The sequence below is a fragment of the Micrasema longulum genome, unplaced genomic scaffold, assembly GCF_059751315.1.
Source record: "Micrasema longulum isolate JH-2025_06_02 unplaced genomic scaffold, ASM5975131v1 h1tg001149l, whole genome shotgun sequence".
NCBI lineage: Eukaryota > Metazoa > Arthropoda > Insecta > Trichoptera > Brachycentridae > Micrasema > Micrasema longulum.
In genome coordinates, this window is record NW_028278336.1 from 723,270 (window position 1) to 741,846 (window position 18,577).

Genomic DNA, 18,577 nt, shown 5'->3' on the forward strand with positions numbered 1-18,577 from the left:
TGCGAATACAAACGTATTTCCACATTTTCTCCCAGGATTATGGCACTGGAGCAGTGATTTATTTACACACCATAGATATTTACTATTGGCGTGTCCCTATCAGTTTGTGTTTTTGATAAATTGTTTACTATGGAAACTAGGATCATCCAAAAACCCTTATAAGCGCCCAATTTTATCTGCCGTCTTACGAAAAAAAACCAAATCAGTTCATCAGCTGGGGTGCGGAAAACGAGACAGCAAAGCGGCGATTTTAGTTAGACATAATCAGTCCGACGTGTAGTTATCATTTTTTCACAGTATCGGGGAGGCATTTGCGAGAGTGTCAGAAAAACAATGTTTAAAAAGTCATGTTTTTTTTCTCTTCTGTGATTGTATGCAAAAATATACATTACATTAATTGAAAAACTACTTTATTAACCCTCCCTCCCCCGTGATGTATAGCTAGTGCACATTGCGTCTAATAACTATAATATCTTTATATATATAATAAATATTGGGTTAAGATTTTCAGTATTCTTCCATTACACTTACACATTTACGTATCGACTGAAAAAAATGTTATAAAATAATAAGAGCGTATTAGGCACATAAAAGTATTTTATCGGAAATCGGGAATAAATTACAAATATCATCAAAAGTATACTCACAGTATACCAATAACACCTGGCGTTACACGTCCACTACATGTCCAGTCACGTAGTCTAGTACTAGCTACTTAGTAGCTCTCGGGAAGTTGGCGCGGGTGCACGTTTCAACCCGAGTCGTTAGCGATACCCAATGGTTTTTTCATATTTTCAGCAGTTAGATTCGAAATATTATCATCTTTGAATTAAATTATGGTTAATTAAAGCCATTCCCTATAAATATTATTTTTTCCCCGTTTTAAATCTCTTATTTTTTTTGTTGTGTAGTGACTACACAGCACCGTAACGCGCGGGTGTTTTTAGCACAATAAGGGAAAGGTTAAATACACGAACCTAGTAAGTGTCCCACAAACAAGATTTTTATTATTCTTTTACTTTCCTGTAAAATTCATTATTATTAACGATCAATTGTATTTATGAGACATATAGACGTATGGACATAGGCAGCATAAGCTGTTTTATCTTCCTGCTTGCAGAACCAGCCTGCCAATGGTAATGCCAGTAGGAAGAGCAATGTCTTTACTCAACCGTATCTCTTCGAATATCGACATGTTTCGTGTTATTGAAAGAAAGTTCAAAGAGGATAGCTTTTTTTAACTCTAATTACTGGCTATTTTTATTTGACCATTTTATCACATTTAAATTGTTCGAATACAGCAATTTTTTTTTTTGCCTTGAATAGATTTTTGTAAACGCATAAAATAAATAAATTGAAAAAAAATCCTTAATTCAAATCCGTAATTCTAATTATGTAAATTGCGTGTCTATTATATAATTTTTACATTTGTAGGAAAGAAAACCTAATCAGGTAAGTAGATGCTAGTGTAAAATGTTTTGGATAGAAAAGAACAATGAATATTTGAGTTGATAATTTAGAGACTGAAATAGTATAATAATTATCGTGAAATAATGTATTGAAATTATTTGACAGGTTAGTTAGCGGTTTGCGTTGTACTTTTTTACTTAGTTGTTTTTTAAAAAAAATTTTTTCAATATATGTTTAATTATTAAGTATGAATGACTGTTTTCTGAATAAAATAAATAAGCCAAATGATGGCGATCTCGAATCCCGACACCGACTTTCTAAATACTGTGTACGTACCCACGTTTTAAATTAAATGTCTCAAACGAAACATAGTAATATTGCAACAATTAGATTAAGTGCCCTATTCAGTGCCTATTCACGGGGATCCGCCACAATATTCACAGGTCGCAGTGACGTCAGGAGCTTGAAAAACACTGACCCTCACCTCTTAGAATAAGAGTAAGTGCCTTATGAAACACGTGGGTTGAATGCGAAAAAGTTTTCGATTTTGTAATGTTATTTTTTTAAAGTTTTTTTGATCTTAAAAATGTACAAATAGGTCCCAGTGGACAGAAAGACAAGTCATTGAATAAACGATTATACAAAATATAAATTATTGATATATTCTAAGCGTTTCCAAGGGAAAACACTGCGCCACACATCAAAATTCACAGCGGGGGTAGCAAGGGGTTAAAGTCCAATATAATAATAATAATAATAAAGAAACAATTTGTTATGTTTTTTGAACTCATAGTTTATAAAATGATGTTAATTTTTCATACAATTTATTCTCCTACATAAAGTATTCTTAGTAAATGGAATAAAAGAGGACGGCGTGTTATCAAAATTTTGGTCATCAGAAATCGCGATTATATCAAAGGAAAGCAATTCGACTTCACGAGAAAAATTATATGTATATTTTTTTATTTAATTATTTTTGATTGCTTAAGCACTGTTTTTAGCGAATTAATTTCAACATTTAGCAATTTTTTTTTTTTTAAAGACAGTAGCTACTCTGTTGCAAAACAATTCCCACAGCTATTTATATGAAAAATGACATAAACTGTTATTACTATAGTTAATGTCAATGTCAGTCGTTTTGCTAGTTACGTTTACTGAGATATATTTGTTTTTGTGGATTTATGAGATATTTTAAACAAGCTGTTGGAAACTAATCTTCTAGCACGATTCAGCACCATGTCACATATCCAATACATTATAGAACTATTTTAAAAACATTAGGTGAATCTTTTTGATTCGCCTGTTACCTCACCATAATCCTAGGGCCAAAAGCTAGATTTGTTAAAGTATACGGGATACTTAATGTTAAGGTGATTTTAGCTTTAATTCGGGCGTGTCGACATATCTCCTATTGAATTACACCAAAAGATGTAGATTTTATTTTTAAAACATCTCACTGAGTTCGCATTTATTCGCACAATACAGTAGTACCTTTATTTATAATCAAAAGAAAAAAATACCAGTTTGGCAGAGTAAGGGGCAATTGTACCGTTAAAAAAGCTTCAAGTTAAAATTTCGGCCAAATGGGTGGTTTTATATTTCAATTATCATGCAACCAATTTTGCTCTTAATGACGAAAACACAAAAATCATTCATTAAACTAAACTTTTTTCAGCGCAACTGGCCCTAATAGGATTGAAAGAGTTTTATTGTGGTTTCTTTAATTTACTTTGATACTCAAGTTAAAAATAGTGTTTGTTTATGAAAAAAAGAAATATCTGTTTTCAGATATTCAACTTAACCCCCTGTTTACCGTCGCCGGCATAATAATACGCGTGGAGATGTAAATCAAATATTTTAATGGAGGCAAATAACCCAATTCTTAAAGTCATGCAACTTAAAATGTATATACATGGACGCCGATGTGGGTATTATATAAAAACCATTTTGAATTAATAAATAAAATAAAATAATGTTTACATTTTTTTTTGTTTATAATACTTAAAAATAAGGTAGATTCGATTTATTCAAAATTCAAACGCAATAATTTGGAGTTTGTTTCAGATCAGAGTTGTTAGCACAGGGATACGAACGAACGTACGAAACGAAGGTATGACATGTTAGAAGTTAGAGAACAAAGAAACGATTAGATGGATGGAAATTTGACGCACATACATTGAAAGAAAACGAATGAAAAGTGTCTGAAAGAATTTAAAAATAAATGTATAAGTTACTGTAAAGAAATGTAAATATATATAGATGATGTAAATGTACATAATAGTTTATATTAGTTTTAATATAAGCTAACTTAAGAAATAAATAAAAAAAATACGCACGCATAATAAGTAAATATTGTAAACATTACGAAATGCATATAATGTATTCGTATTTTATTTATATTCTTTTAACAATTTGTGGAAATCTATTATAACATATATATTGTATATATGGTATGTAAAATATGTCTAGACTTCATTATGTTCTAACACTACTTTGCACAATTTTGAACATTCACCATTCTGCCTATGATAAACATTTAAAATGAACAAGTAAAAAAAATTACACATGATCAAGTCATCAACTAACTCTACCTAGGATTATTTTTGTTGCAAGTATTTACAAAATAATGATAATACATTAAAATGAAACAGAAATCAATTTCGACGAACGTACAAATATTAAAAACACGTAAAAACTACAACAAAAACATCATGTACATACATACTCAGTATAACAGCAAGCAGAGAGGATAGAATGCCATATCACTCTATCTTTGCATACATACCTCGCTTCCTCTACATTTATACATCTTCTCATGCACGCACGCCGATTATTCCTACTTTTGACATGTCCATTATCAAGTATTTGATGGACTTGATCGTGCCATGTCTTTCTCGGCCTTCCTCGTTTTCTGCATCCATCAACATTCGCATCGTAGACCCTATAAGCCGTTTTTTCGTTGTCTATTCGCTCTACATGTTCAAACCAATGCAGCACCTCTTTATTCTTATCTTATATATCTTAGCTTTACACAGTTCACGGATCTCGATATTCGTGCACCTATCATACATCGTTTTACCACACATTCGCCTGAGGGATCGCATTTCGACTGCATTTAACCTACTTTCATCATCATTTTTCCAATTCCATACTTTGCTCCCATACATTAGAGTTGGCACTAGAACTCCATTGTGAACTGCTAGTTTAGCCTCCTGCGATAAACATTTGTTTGCAAAAGTAGATTTCAGTGCACCGTTCACCCTGTTCCCGGCACTCACCCTCCTTTCAATATCTTTCTCGATCTTTCCATCTCTAGTAAACTTATAAAAATTTATGAAATAAAATAAAAACATACGTTTATGATTTACGCAAACTGTCAATGAAGTTATTGTATTTTTTGCATAATAAATAGCAGCATCGCAATATATGTAATATTCAAATTTTTAGAAAAATTATATCACAAGTTTCCAAATATTACAACCTATTTATGTATGCAAGCGGTATAACACTACCTTTCCTACATGAAAAACAACGTCAGTTCATATTAAACACAATAAAAAATCTTAAATCGTGCATATTAAAACATGATAAATAATTTTAGTTATCCTCTAGACTGCCTATTAAATCTAATAAATCATTCGGAGTACAACCAACGGTATTTGCTTGCAGACAAGAAAAAATGAACCATCAAAAAACAAAATGCTTAGCCGTGAAATTGAAATCGCGTCTATCAGGACTACACTCGTTCATGAACCCAACGTTTCGTATCGCCAATTTTACGGAGTTTGAAGCAGCGAATATCACCAGAACATTTAGTTTAGAATATTTAGTCCAGTGGCCAAGTACATTTTACCTTACAATAGGTCATGCTGTTTTGGATTTTGGATATGTTGTATGTGCTTAGGGCTTTATTTAAATTTTAAGTTTTCTAATTTGGCAAGCTTGTGCATGCGTCATTCAGTGGCGAATGGTGATTTTAGATATCATATATTTGTACCTACATAGAAGGTACATAATATAATGTAAGTAATAAATACAAATTGATAATTTTATGTGATTCTGTGTGATACAACAACTCTCATCCATGAAATCAACTCAAACGACGTAACTTCGTGATATATTATTCATTACTTTAATACATAACTTATTAAAAAATATCACAACGAATTCAGTCGATATTAAATATTCAATTGAAATGTCAACTGGCCGAATTGTTCTAGAAATTAATAGTGCTAAAAGCGCCACATGTCCTGCAATATGACGCATGAAAGTAAATGGTCTTATGTCAAAAGTACCATCTCAAAGAAAAATATCCTTTAAGAAATAATGTTTGAAATACTGTTTTCCAAATCAAGAATCTTCAAATAATTTGTGTAATATGCAAGTTTAATCTAGGAGAAAAACCCGCACTGGGGTTAATACATTCAAAATATAGTATACTTATTTGTATGAAAAAATGAGCTGGAATAATCGACTAGTTTCTTAGCTCACCGCAGGCGCTGGACGCGCTTTATTAGTATTATTATTTAGATTAGGATAAAAATACAAATGGTGGAAATGGTTTAAAATAAATGGTAATTATTTATTTGTTTTTCTGTGAATAAAATTACAGTAAAACATTATTATGGTTAACATTATATGGTCAAATATGGTTAACATTATATGGTAAGCTGTGCATAATCGCTTCTATACACGGTTCGCCCCTGGCGTCAGTGTGACCATTTTTGCGTCACATTAAAAAAAATTGCTAACAACTCTTTAGCAGTGGGTTGTAACATTTCCTACTTTTTATTGATAAAAAGTCTTTTTCTAAACCTTATACTTATTGAAATACAGAGCTCCAATGCTATTTTTTTTCTCAAAGTAGGAAAACTATAGCAAAAACACAGTGCAAAAAAAACATTAATAAAAAATACATTTTTGATCATTTGGTTCAATCTGTAGCATCACTTTCGTCGTTTCTACAAGAAACTTAAAATATTTTGAGTTTGTACAAATTTTGTAGACAAAATAGTGAATATCACCCCCCAGGGATAACAAAGATTAAAACATTACAACAGAGATGGAGAACATTTAAGAGAACGATATGTGGAAGTTTCTTTTCGGGCTCATGACCTGTCATTGGCTGGTTAAAGTGGCCACATTAAACACTTAAAAATTCAGCTTTAAAAAAAAGAGCTTTGAAGCCCTGTATTTCAGTAAGTACAAGGTTCAAAAGAATATTTTCTCCGAATAAATTTTAGAGCATTTTGCATTCTACAAAAAAATATTTTTTCTACAACGCGCGAGAAGAGTCGTTGAACAAAAATCTTAAAAGGTGACACAGAAGTGGTAATACCGACGCACGCATAGGCTTGCCAAATTAGAAAACTAAAAACAACGAACACGAATCTAAAATCCAAAACAGTCTAAAACAAGACCTTTTGCAAGCAAACTCCCTTTTTTACGACCTGGCCATTGGGCTAATTCTACCAAAAGGCCATCCAATTCGTTAATAAATAATCAGCTTAAAAATACTGAATTAAAGATAATCAAATCTACCTAAATACATATTCCGGCTTTATCATACACGTCTAAAATTGAGGCGTTAAAATTAAGTACATATTTAAGCGAAAGATAGCTCCAATGGTGGATGTGATGATTCAAGTTTACGGGTTTGCGGATTCGATTACCGGCGATATAAATAAATATCACAAAAAATAGTTAGTTTTCTGAAGCCTAAATGTTCAGCACTATAATTTACTACCGGAATTATTAGGCATCTTGGTCTGATGAGGTGCAAAAAATCGTATTCAGAATAAAATGTTAAATTGTCTTTTTGAGGGACCAGAATCGTGATATTTTGCGGAAATTTATTATTTAAGAATACCAAAGTACATTCATAATATTAAGGTAAATTATTGCAATATAAGTCAAGTTTGTGTATGTGAACTTTACTGCAAAATTATAAGAGCTCAAGAATGACGATTTCATTCCATAATAGATGGGCGTTTCCAAATGAAAACATATAGGGTTATATTTGTTATTAGTTAAACCAAACTAATAATGAAACCATTGCAGTTTGTTAAAAAAAAATCGGCCATTTTTTACACTATACTAATAAACCGATATTTTATTTTCATACATAAATAATAGAATTTACAAGTAAAGGCAAACTACTCCTGAGATAAACCTTTAAAAGACTTCGCTAAAAATCCCTCTGCAAACGTGCTGTAACGTCGTGATACATAAAGCAAAATATGACATGTTATTAAATACAGGACTTAAAAACAAAAATTTAACAAAAACAGTATTTAAAAACAAAAATTCAACAAATATATATACGTTTAATAATCTATTTTCGACAATTTAAACAAGTAATTTAGGCCTGTTACAGTAAAATATGACTTTATTAATTTTTTTTTAATGATATCAAGTCTTGTATTTTATGTAGAATCTTGTGACATCATAAGCCACATAACACATTTTGAATATATTTAAAATGTTTTGCAGACAAATATCGAATCAATTCCCTTCTCAAAGGATTTCCGTTTCGATTGAGATATTTGTTTTGAGATCAGATTACAGTGACCAAAATTTAGTTTAAAGGCGATCGTTTGAGTATCAGGAGTTGTTCAGGAGTTTAGAGAATACGGAATGAACCCCGTGAAGTAATGCGGGGACGATCTGATGGTGGGACAGATGTAGGCAAAAAGGACATGTAATAGGCTGGGCGCTAGGAATAGGTACTCTCCTGGGAGGGGGGGACAGAGGCTGGGGGCGAGTCGAGTAGATACAAAAGTATACATCGATGTTCACAAGTATGGAATCCCTAAGGCGATGGCGCAAATTTAAATTACATACAAATGACAATCATAGAGCATTCCCGTAAGTTTTAAATACACATAAAAATGTGTCTATATACGTAGGTAGGTACATATATGCTTATATGTCTGTTAACGAAAAGGCGGACTGTAAATGAAAAACGAATTTCATTCAGTTTTCAGGGAAATATTTGAAGAAAGGATAGGAGCATGGAATGGATACCTACCTTTAAAATGATGTGAATGTTCTTCAATTTCGGGCACTGGGTGACAAAATGCACTATAAAATGTAATAATGTTTTCAACGACGCGCGACGATTCCAACCACTTTTTATCCGATTTTATGTGAAGTGAAAAATGTTGTTTTGTTTTGTTCTAAATCAGAATCTTCTAATTTTGAATTTCTTCTATCTTGATGTTAGGTAGGTACCATAAGGATGGGTAAAGGGAAAGATGGGAAAGAAAGGTAATCGGCCAGGAATAGTATCGATAAATGCTGTTATTTACTTAACAGTGCCCAGTGTAGAAATTATTATTAAAAATTATATTATTGAAGTGCCGGGAACAGGGCGAACGGCGCACAAAAATCAACCCTAGAAATTAAATGTTTGTCGCAGGAGGCGAAATTAGGAGTATGTAATGAATTGCATCGAATTGTAAGAAAAAGGACGAAAGTAGGACGAAAGCTGTCGAAATGCGATCCGCGCATTATTTTATTTATTTACGTTTTATTAAGTTAGTTCATAACATCTTAAGAACTAATATAAACTTTTACCAATATTACAATTTTGTATCAAAATTTCTCAATACCCATATTTTTTCAAATTAATTTGAAATATCTGAAGGTTTTCTTAGGCAGCGCATTGTTCAGTTTTTATCCCTGGTAAAATAAGTTTTGAGACTCTGTTTTTATTTTGATAATATAAGGCTGAGATAAGAATCATCGACAAAATCAAGAAAGGAGTTCTGCGTTGGTTTGGGAATGCACAGCGAATAGACGGCGAAAGATATGGCATGACCAAACCTTACAAACACTAAGGATGGACATCTCAAAAGTCGGAAAAATAGGAGCGCGTGCATGAGAAGACGTATGAATATAGAGGAAGCGAGGTGTGTGTGTGTGTGTGCAAAGACAGAGTTAGTTTGATTTTTAAAATGTTTATTGCTAAAGTAAATAATAGCATTCATGTTTGTAGAATGCTGCTATATAAAGCCATTTTCGGGAGAGGTGTACAAGTTTGGATTTTGTCTAAGGGAAGGGACAATTCCAGGAGACTGCCGCGAGATGTTAAGCCTGTTGTCCCGATGTTTGTTGAAATATATGTTTATGTTATCATGTTTAATGTTTATTTTTGCTATTATTTAATAATGTACATGCTTCCACTTTCCATTTTGTTGTATCCCAATTCAACACAAGGCTTTTGCCTCATCGAGTTTGGGATACGTTATTTATTTTTTATGTACAGTATGTGCACTATTGACTATGGGGACAGACATAATAAACAAATAAATATTACCCCTACATATCCGGTGATTAACATGCAAAGGTTATAATACAATGTCATGATATTTAAAAAAATAATTATACGCAAGTAATACTTATGTAAAAACGTAGTGGTTTCCTGTTATATTTACACCAATATATTGAAACAATCATTGCATAAAAATACAATACAATTAGCTTCATAAGATGGTATGAAATTAAAATTATATTTTAGTCTAAACGGTTATTTCGACAATAGTGTATTCGTTAAGCGTAATATGTTAAACACCGGAACCTTTTTTTTGCACGGGCGGTACGTTTCACGCGGTACCGTGTAAAAAAAATTATATAAAATATATATATATCCTTGCATAAAAATCATTAAGGGATTTAAAGAAACGACATTTTTTATTATTTATTGTACCTTAATTTTATTTAAAAATACAGTATGACAACAAAATACAAAAAAAAATAGTAACCAAGATTATTCGTCATCACTATATTATACGCCCAGTAAGTAAAAAAACGAATATACAATGACGAATTCTTGTGATGTTTTTCTGTGCAATTGTGCCGTATAGGCAAGGAGTTTTATAAGAATTAGAAATATATAATTATTTATTGACCACTGAACTTCATCATAAAAAGTCGTAGGTTTCCACGGCGTTTCAGATTCTTGTGATGTTTTTCTGAGCTATTGTGCCGTATATTAATAGGTAAGGAGTTTTAATACACAACACAATTACAAGAATCTGAAAGATCGTGAAAGCCTATGAACTTTTATAATTAAGAAGTTTGTTGGTTTTAAAAATATAAATATATTTTTATTTAAAACTTCAAGTACAAAGAATAAGTACTTTGGCGGACTTATTGCTAGAAGAAATATCCATCAGACAACCAAAAAAAAACAGACCGGTCAAAAGAAGACTTAGTCAAATTTTTGTACTTAAAAAGGAAATTATATCTCAAAGGATACATACCTACATGAAAAAAAACTAATTAATTAAAAATAATGCGGAGGAATGCGGAATATGATAATGAGTATGGAAGGAGAGAGAATATATATATTTAAATATTTGTTATAAAAAAAAAACATATTTTATGTATAGTATTATCAGCGTTATGATTTTTTTAAATTGGTAATTTTGAAATTACTCCGTCTGTGACGTCACAAGAGTGGGAGAATTCTGCCGATTTGTGAGTTGGCTTTTCGGAAACCGGAAATCTATCACAACATTCTAGTAGTTCATTAATATAATTTTTTTCCGACGTTTTCGAGAAACTTTGCCGTACAAATGCTCTATTTGTTACCGCGTTCAAGAAAACATTTTTATATGCAATTTCCCGTAGCACTGAAATACTTCATAACATTTATATTACGCATTGTTAAATGAATATACAATATAACTTTTAATTTATATCATTTTTGTACCGCGTTATTTCGAATCCGTGATAAATTTCAATGCTCATCAGTTCATGGTTTACCTTTTCGTTCTAATTCTCAAAGCACCCTCTGAATACCCATCTACAATAATTATTCCTCTTTCTTCTCTAACTCGTGTAGTATCCATGCGGCTCGACTGAGGAATCATCTCCCATCCACTAAGAATGATGTTACTACCATATCTCTGTTTAAATCGCGGCTGAAGAAACATCTCCTTTGTCTTCTTGAATCTCTCCTACTTTCCTCTTTATTCCCTTTTCCCATCGAGTAATAGTATTGATTTAAGGCAATTTATAAACAAATACAGTTAGCTCTATTTACGTACATCTTTAGCTTTTTTATTTTATAGGTTGGAAATGAAAGTATGACTAAATGTGAAATCACTGTGAATGGAGTTTTACTAAAACAAGTAGAGGAATTTGTGCATCTGCGAATTATGTTTACGAGGGATGGAATGACTGATAAAGATATTAAAAGGATGGTGAGTGCCGGGAACAGATTGAACGGTGCACTTATCAACCCTGGCAAATAAATGTTTGTCGCAAGATGCAAAATTAGCAGTTCACAATGGAGTCTTGGTCCCGACCCTGATGTATGGGAGCGAAGTATGGACTTGGAAAAACCGGGATGAAAGTAGGCTGAATACTGTCAAAATGCGATCTCTTAGGCGAATGTGTGGTAAAACTATGTACGATAGATGCACAAATGTTGAGATCCGTAAATTATGTAAGGCTGAGATAAGCATTATCGACAAAATCAAGTAAGGCGCTCTGCGCTGGTTTGGACATGTATAGCGAATGGACAGCGAAAGAACGGCATAAGAATATTTACAATGCGAATGTTGATGGACGCAGAAATAGAGGAAGACCGAGAAAGACATGGCATGACCAAATTCAACAAATACTTGAAGATGGACATGTTAAAAGTCGGAATAATCGGCGCGCGCGCATGAAAAGATGTATGAATGTAGAGGAAGCGAGATCTGTATGCAAAGATAAAGTGACGTGGCGTTCTATCCTCTCTGCCTACCCTTAGGGGGAAACGGCGTGATGGTTTGTTGTTGCTGTTAGGTTAGTTGGAAGAAATTACCATTTAGCAATAAGCCCGCCAACGTACAATTTACATTATGTACAAACAGTTAAATAAATATAAAAAAAGGGGTCACAGTGTATTGTCGTACGAAATAGCGGTGATTACAAAAAATATAACACTAAAGACGCAACGTACGCTACTCAAGAGTAATAATTCGCTAGAGAAGCCCTTTAGATCTATCGCGTAGAACAAAAGCGTTCCAAATGTTTGGTTTTAATTTGATTTTCAGTTTAACAAACCTGTAATGGGCGGTTTTGGTTTGAGCTTGTATTGCTGTAATCTATAGCTAACTTCGTGGTCAATGATCATAGAATAGTATTTTTCCGTATGGGCGACTGTTAGTTTATTACAAATAATTAAAATTATTTATTCTATACGACCCAATAATATAAACGACAGAATTAATACGATTTCATTTGTTATATTTTATTACAGTTCCAAAACTGTACACGAAAAACCAGTAGTTATTGGCCGTATTTACGAACACTCACACGAAATCTAATTTATTGCATGTATATGAAGTAAGAACCAAGGGTGGGTTCCTAGACTCGTGAACATTAGTGCATTATGGGATGGGGACGGAAGGGTGGGCAGTGCGGTGCCCCCGACCCGACCCCGGTTCGCTAATGCAGATGAACATTGTTTGGGGATTTATGGTTTTGAGTCCCGAACCTCTCCGGTTCTCAGCGTCATCGTAAGTAAATGATACAAAACTGCAAATTTAACCGTTTGGTAATAATTCAGGAAGGTTTCTTTTACAAAAAAAAAAACATTTGACATGGTAAAACAAAAAACGTTAAAACGAAACAAGTAATTCGCACATATAACAAAAATAAACACACCAAATCATATTGAAAGCATAACAGTGAAAGCCCTCCCTTCACATACACGAAAACCGTTTTAAAGACGGAGTGTTTTCGCCTATACTAAAAAAAATGGCAAACATCAAGAAAACTTTATATTACATGTATTTTTTAATTGAATAAACTGCGTTTTAAATATAATTTAACCCCACTGCTTTCATTGTCCCCTTCACTATGAGTTTTTTAAAATATTTTTTTTTAAATTATTTTTTTTTGTTTTTTTACAATAAACATGTTAATTAAACAGAGTATTAAAAAAATAGAGCGTAACTACATATCAATGAAGTACATATTAATAGAAAAATAGTAAACAAAAAAATCCCACAAAGGCATGGCCTGTTCGTGGGTATATAAGAAAATGTTAAAGAATTTTTGCTCCTAAAGTAAATAATGGACAGTTATAATAATTTAGTATAACATAAGAAAGAAAAAATAAAGTATTCTGTAAAAGATAATATAGTTTTTTTTTTTAAGTTATTAAAAAAGGAAAAGAAAAATATTTTTAAAAAAACACAAAAATATTCCTTTGGATATAGTAGTTATAATATAGTTTGGAAAATTACATTATACAAACAAACAGACCATCACGCCGTTTCCCTGTAATGGTAGGCAGAGAGCATAGAACGCTACATCACTATCCTTGCATACAAATCTCGCTTCCTCTGCATTCATACATGTTCTCATGCACGTTCGCCGATTATTTCGACTTTTGTCGATAATGCTTATCTCAGCCTTACTAATTGCATTATACGTCGGATAAAAGCAAACAGATAAAAAAGAATTACAGAGGATAGTAATAATGCCCGTAATTTAATTTGTCCGCCTAGTGGTCTAATGGTCAATACTTTTGAATATGACGCAAGAGGTCTCGGGTTCGATTCTCGACATGGCTGACATAAAATATTTATTGAAAGTGTTTTCACACTAATAAATAATTCATATGTTATCTGAAGCGTAAGAGTGATTACCTTAACTTAAAGTAACAAAAAAATAACAATATACGCTGTGGTTGGTGTGCAATGCAGTATCCTATGCAGCATTAGATGTGGAATAAAAATAATGATAATGAATATTATTAAATAATATCAACAATACTCTAAATATGTCCAAATGCTTGTAGACAAGTACTGGATTTTACCAGAACTGATATGAATTATAACTGAATATAGATAACATTTTTGAGAAGGGATCAAAGTTATAAGATTGTCTTTGATGAATGACAATGGCATAGTTTGAAAGATATAAAACGATAAAAAATAAGTAATTTGTATTTTATTTTAAAGGTGATGAGGAATTATTTACATAAAACTGAAATAGTAATTTTCTAGAAAAATACTCTATGGAAAATATTTTAGTGACTGAAGAGGATTACTCAAGTAGTGTTTGACTGAAAAGAAAATTCACTCAAGTGTCAAAACAAATCCTGTCAATAACAATAATCAAAACAAAAAATTACAAATAACCTTAATAAAAAAAATTGAATTAGCTTATATAAAAAACGTGCAAATTCATATAAAAATGTAAGCATGTACATAAATAATATATAACAGTATGTACAATAAATAACTAAAAAGGTAAGTTAAATCAGCTGTACTTATAATAAAACTCAAGAATGTTTGAAGCAAAATTATGAGCAAATTATATAAAAATTATACACATTTAATGAAAATCTATACAATCATGTGTTTTTAAGACCCCATAAAAATAACGTGAATAGACTTAACCAAAAAAAATAAAAATAATTTGAAGTGATAAAGCGCTGACCATTATCATCATTCCCTTGCCGCACCTAATGGTGCACAGGACACTGCATTGGTACGCCAATCGCAGCATATCTTGATTTTTTTTCGTTACATGAAGGTAAGTCTAGATCAGTCTTACGCTTCAGGTACCAGTCCAGGGACTATGAAATATTCTGGTGTGAAAACACCCTATTTCAATGGATATTTTATATCAATCATGCCGGGAATCGAACCCGAGACCTCTCGCATGGTAAGCAAACGCGCTGACCATTACATCACGAGACCGAAAGTGCTGATCACTGACCATTATCACTCCCTTATTGGGACAGTATTAGAATACCAATCAAAGCATATTCTAAATTCAATCAAAGCATATCCTAAATCCAATCAAAGCATATCCTAAATCCGATCAAAGCATATCCCAAATCCAATCAAAGCATATCCTAAATCCAATCAAAGCATATTCTAAATCCAATCAAAGCATATCCTAAATCCAATCAAAGTATATCCTAAATCCAATCAAAGCATATCCTAAATCTAATCAAAGCATATCCTAAAGCATATAGTAACGAATAAGGTTGCATAATGTCCATTACATGCCTTTTGCTTAAGGTTGTAAGTACAAGGACTACAATATATTGCGGTGTGAATGGTGTATTTTTTTCCCTCAGCAGTTCGGCACAGAACACCCCAGCGAGGGACGTTGTTTTTTATTAAAAATAAATATTTCATGTCTTTTATCATGAAATAAACCCGAGATGTTAGGCATGATAGACAAACATACTTATCACTAGATCAAGAGATCGAGGATACGGATAGTTACATGGGTTAAGTGGTTTAATGAAGTTTTGTACTTTAAATTAAAGTAAAAATCGTTAATTGGAACATTGTCCACATAAGTTGATGCACCTAATATTTTGGAAAATGTTACTATAATGTATGCATACGTTCTTCTTGCAAATGACATCATCTTAACCTCAAAGATATGTCACTCATAACTTATCCACACAATCAATATGAACCGTGCGAATCATGCTCACCTCATATAATGGTTGGAGCAATTGGGTACCATGCATCAAGTCCCAGGTTGGACTTCTATATACAAGGCTGTTACATAATTTTACAATTTAATTTTTAGAGGTTCTGGACTGGTACCTGAATCGTAAAATTGATCATTTTACTTTTGTGTAATAAATAATTGGTAGTATAAACTGAAATAAGTTTACCAAGGCAGTGCCCTACGCACACTCGGGTACAGATTAAGGAACATTTATGAGATTTCATATTTATGTAATAAGTATTTACAATTAAAATAAAATAATTTATGATTTTTATATATTCGATATCTTCATAAGAGTCTGATGTGGACATTCGAAGGAAAAATTATTATCACGTGCATCAAAGATAATATTAAACGATATTTTTAAATATATTTGTTTTAATAACATACTGATTCATGTATTTATTTTTTCACTACAAAACATACATGAATATATAAAACACAAAAATGGATGCTGGGAACTGGGCCACACTTTATATTAAAATTGTTTTAATAAAAACATTGGTTTATGGATAAGAATACTAATATTACAAGAAAACAAAATAACACATACATTGCCATTGGTGTAGAGAAATAAAAATATATTAATCTTTTTTATGTGAATTATGTAAGTAGACATACAGGTTTATTGAAAGCAGGGTAATCAGAAAGACTGAATGATAACTTCTCAAGTTAATGGATTCAAAGGACACATGAAAATATTGACATTTGTCAAATGTAAGTTGTGAATTCAAACAAAATAATGAAATAAGTATAAGTGAATTACATTAGACATCCTCATAACTACTTATCAACAAGAAAAACAATACAGATGTAAGCCTTAATACTAAATGTGAGTTTTGTTTCCAATGATCCTGACCTAACTCGGGAAATTAAACGCAGCAAATGTTTCACTTTTCCCATTTACATTTTGTTTTATCTTAGATTGTATGTTTATCCAATCCTATGAGGCTATAAGGTTCTTAAAAAAAGTATATGTCTATATAATATCCAGGTAAGTACCTTTTATTTTTCCTTGTCATCAAATTAAAGGATAAATATTGGTGTTATGTTAACTTCTTCAAAATATCCTTCATTAATTACATTTCAATGTTTTATTTGAATCATTTACAGTAAATTCTGTTTAGTTTGCAGTAAAAACAATAAGTGTTCAACATTATGAAGACAATACATGAAATAATTAACCACACAAACAATATTTTTAAATCTCAAGTTTTGTACGGTGGTTTAATTAAATTTTATGATTTTCTACTATTAATAAATATAACAAGCCCAGTAAAACAGCGGTAATCAGTAAAAACACTTTCTTGAAAAAAAATCATCTGTGATATTTGAGGCCTTTAATTACTGGCCAGTTAGGATCAGAAACTTGATTTATACCAATTTGAAATACTTGTAAATAAATCATTTAAAAATAATACTCCATGGCATCACTATACATATTCTGTAAGGTCCAAGATTCAATCAAAAGATATTTATTAAGTGAATGCAGTAATAAGTTGATTGTTTTTTTATCGAGCATGTCATTTGTATGTTTAAAAACAATGATTTATATACATAGAATATTCAAAATATACTTAAGAACATTTGGTGCCAAAATAAATCAGACATTCATAACGCCATAGTAAAGCTGTACCGAAGTATCAATTAATTGGTGCGTTTGATATGAATACAGTAACATTTAAATAAGACGTTAGAAAATCGTTTCTTTCTTTTAAGTTAACCGGTCTGGAAATTCTGTATTATTTTTATTTAAACAAAAAATAATCAGCGATATTTACACGGAGCATTTATAGAGAACGTCCATTGAATAACAATACAAGCAGGTCTGAAGAAATAAACAAGAAAACAAAACTCTTGGAACCCACGTCTGGGGCTACAGTCACATAAATCTAGTAAAATACAGCAAATGGATTGCTGTCAAACCAAACCATGTGAATTTATACCCAGAACCTTTGTAATGCCACAACAGAAACGAATTTATCAAAATAACGCGCTATTTTGACAACTGACCGAAGAAAAATATAACCTCTCTCTGGCAAAGAAAACACCAATTTATTGAATGTCATATTATCCGTCTTACCGTGCAATACAACAGATAACACACAGCCTCTGTTTGCTTTGCCGATCGAATTAATGCATATATATGTGCTATGTACTGTACGTAGACACAAATGGTAATGCCTATTTTGTATGAATTTTGGCAAAATACCGATTCGTCCACAATTAAAGTCATATTGAGGTTAAGAAGAGCTATTTCGGACTTCACGAGTATAAGCTAAATGCGGCCTAAGCATTATAAGCAAATCGAAGATGAACGCACTAATTAAATGGTATAATTAATGAAGGTACGACAATCAAAGCAAAGCACCGCTAGTTACTTGCGGTGAACCGGCGAAGCTACAATAAAAATAACCAATTATCGTTTCTCACCTCCGACCCGATACATATTCGCAGTCATTTTTGCACAGACACTTATAACACACACCTTTATTATTCTACATTTGATATAAATAACAATTAAAACACTACGTAATTGAGCCAAAATAAATGTTTTTCACTAAGTTAACTCCAGACGCCTCTCGTCAATCGCCATTTTCTTTCACACTACACATCTGGCCAATGCGCAGTCGCGCGTGCTGCTGTAAACTTCCTGTCCCCAAACTTCAACGCAACCCTG

At 32.0% G+C, this 18,577-nt stretch overlaps 1 protein-coding gene across 2 annotated transcripts in view; it reads right to left on the reverse strand.

The window, feature by feature from the left end:
- The window catches only part of MTA1-like (metastasis associated 1-like), a 135,910-nt gene extending 117,396 nt beyond the window's left edge, over positions 1-18,514 (reverse strand). For both annotated transcript variants that reach the window (XM_088233770.1, XM_088233769.1), the window contains exon 1: positions 18,331-18,514. In XM_088233770.1, the coding sequence (XP_088089896.1) occupies positions 18,331-18,358 (28 nt within the window). In that variant the 5' untranslated portion in view covers positions 18,359-18,514. The remainder of the gene's footprint in view (positions 1-18,330) is intronic.
- Positions 18,515-18,577: the final 63 nt, after the last annotated feature.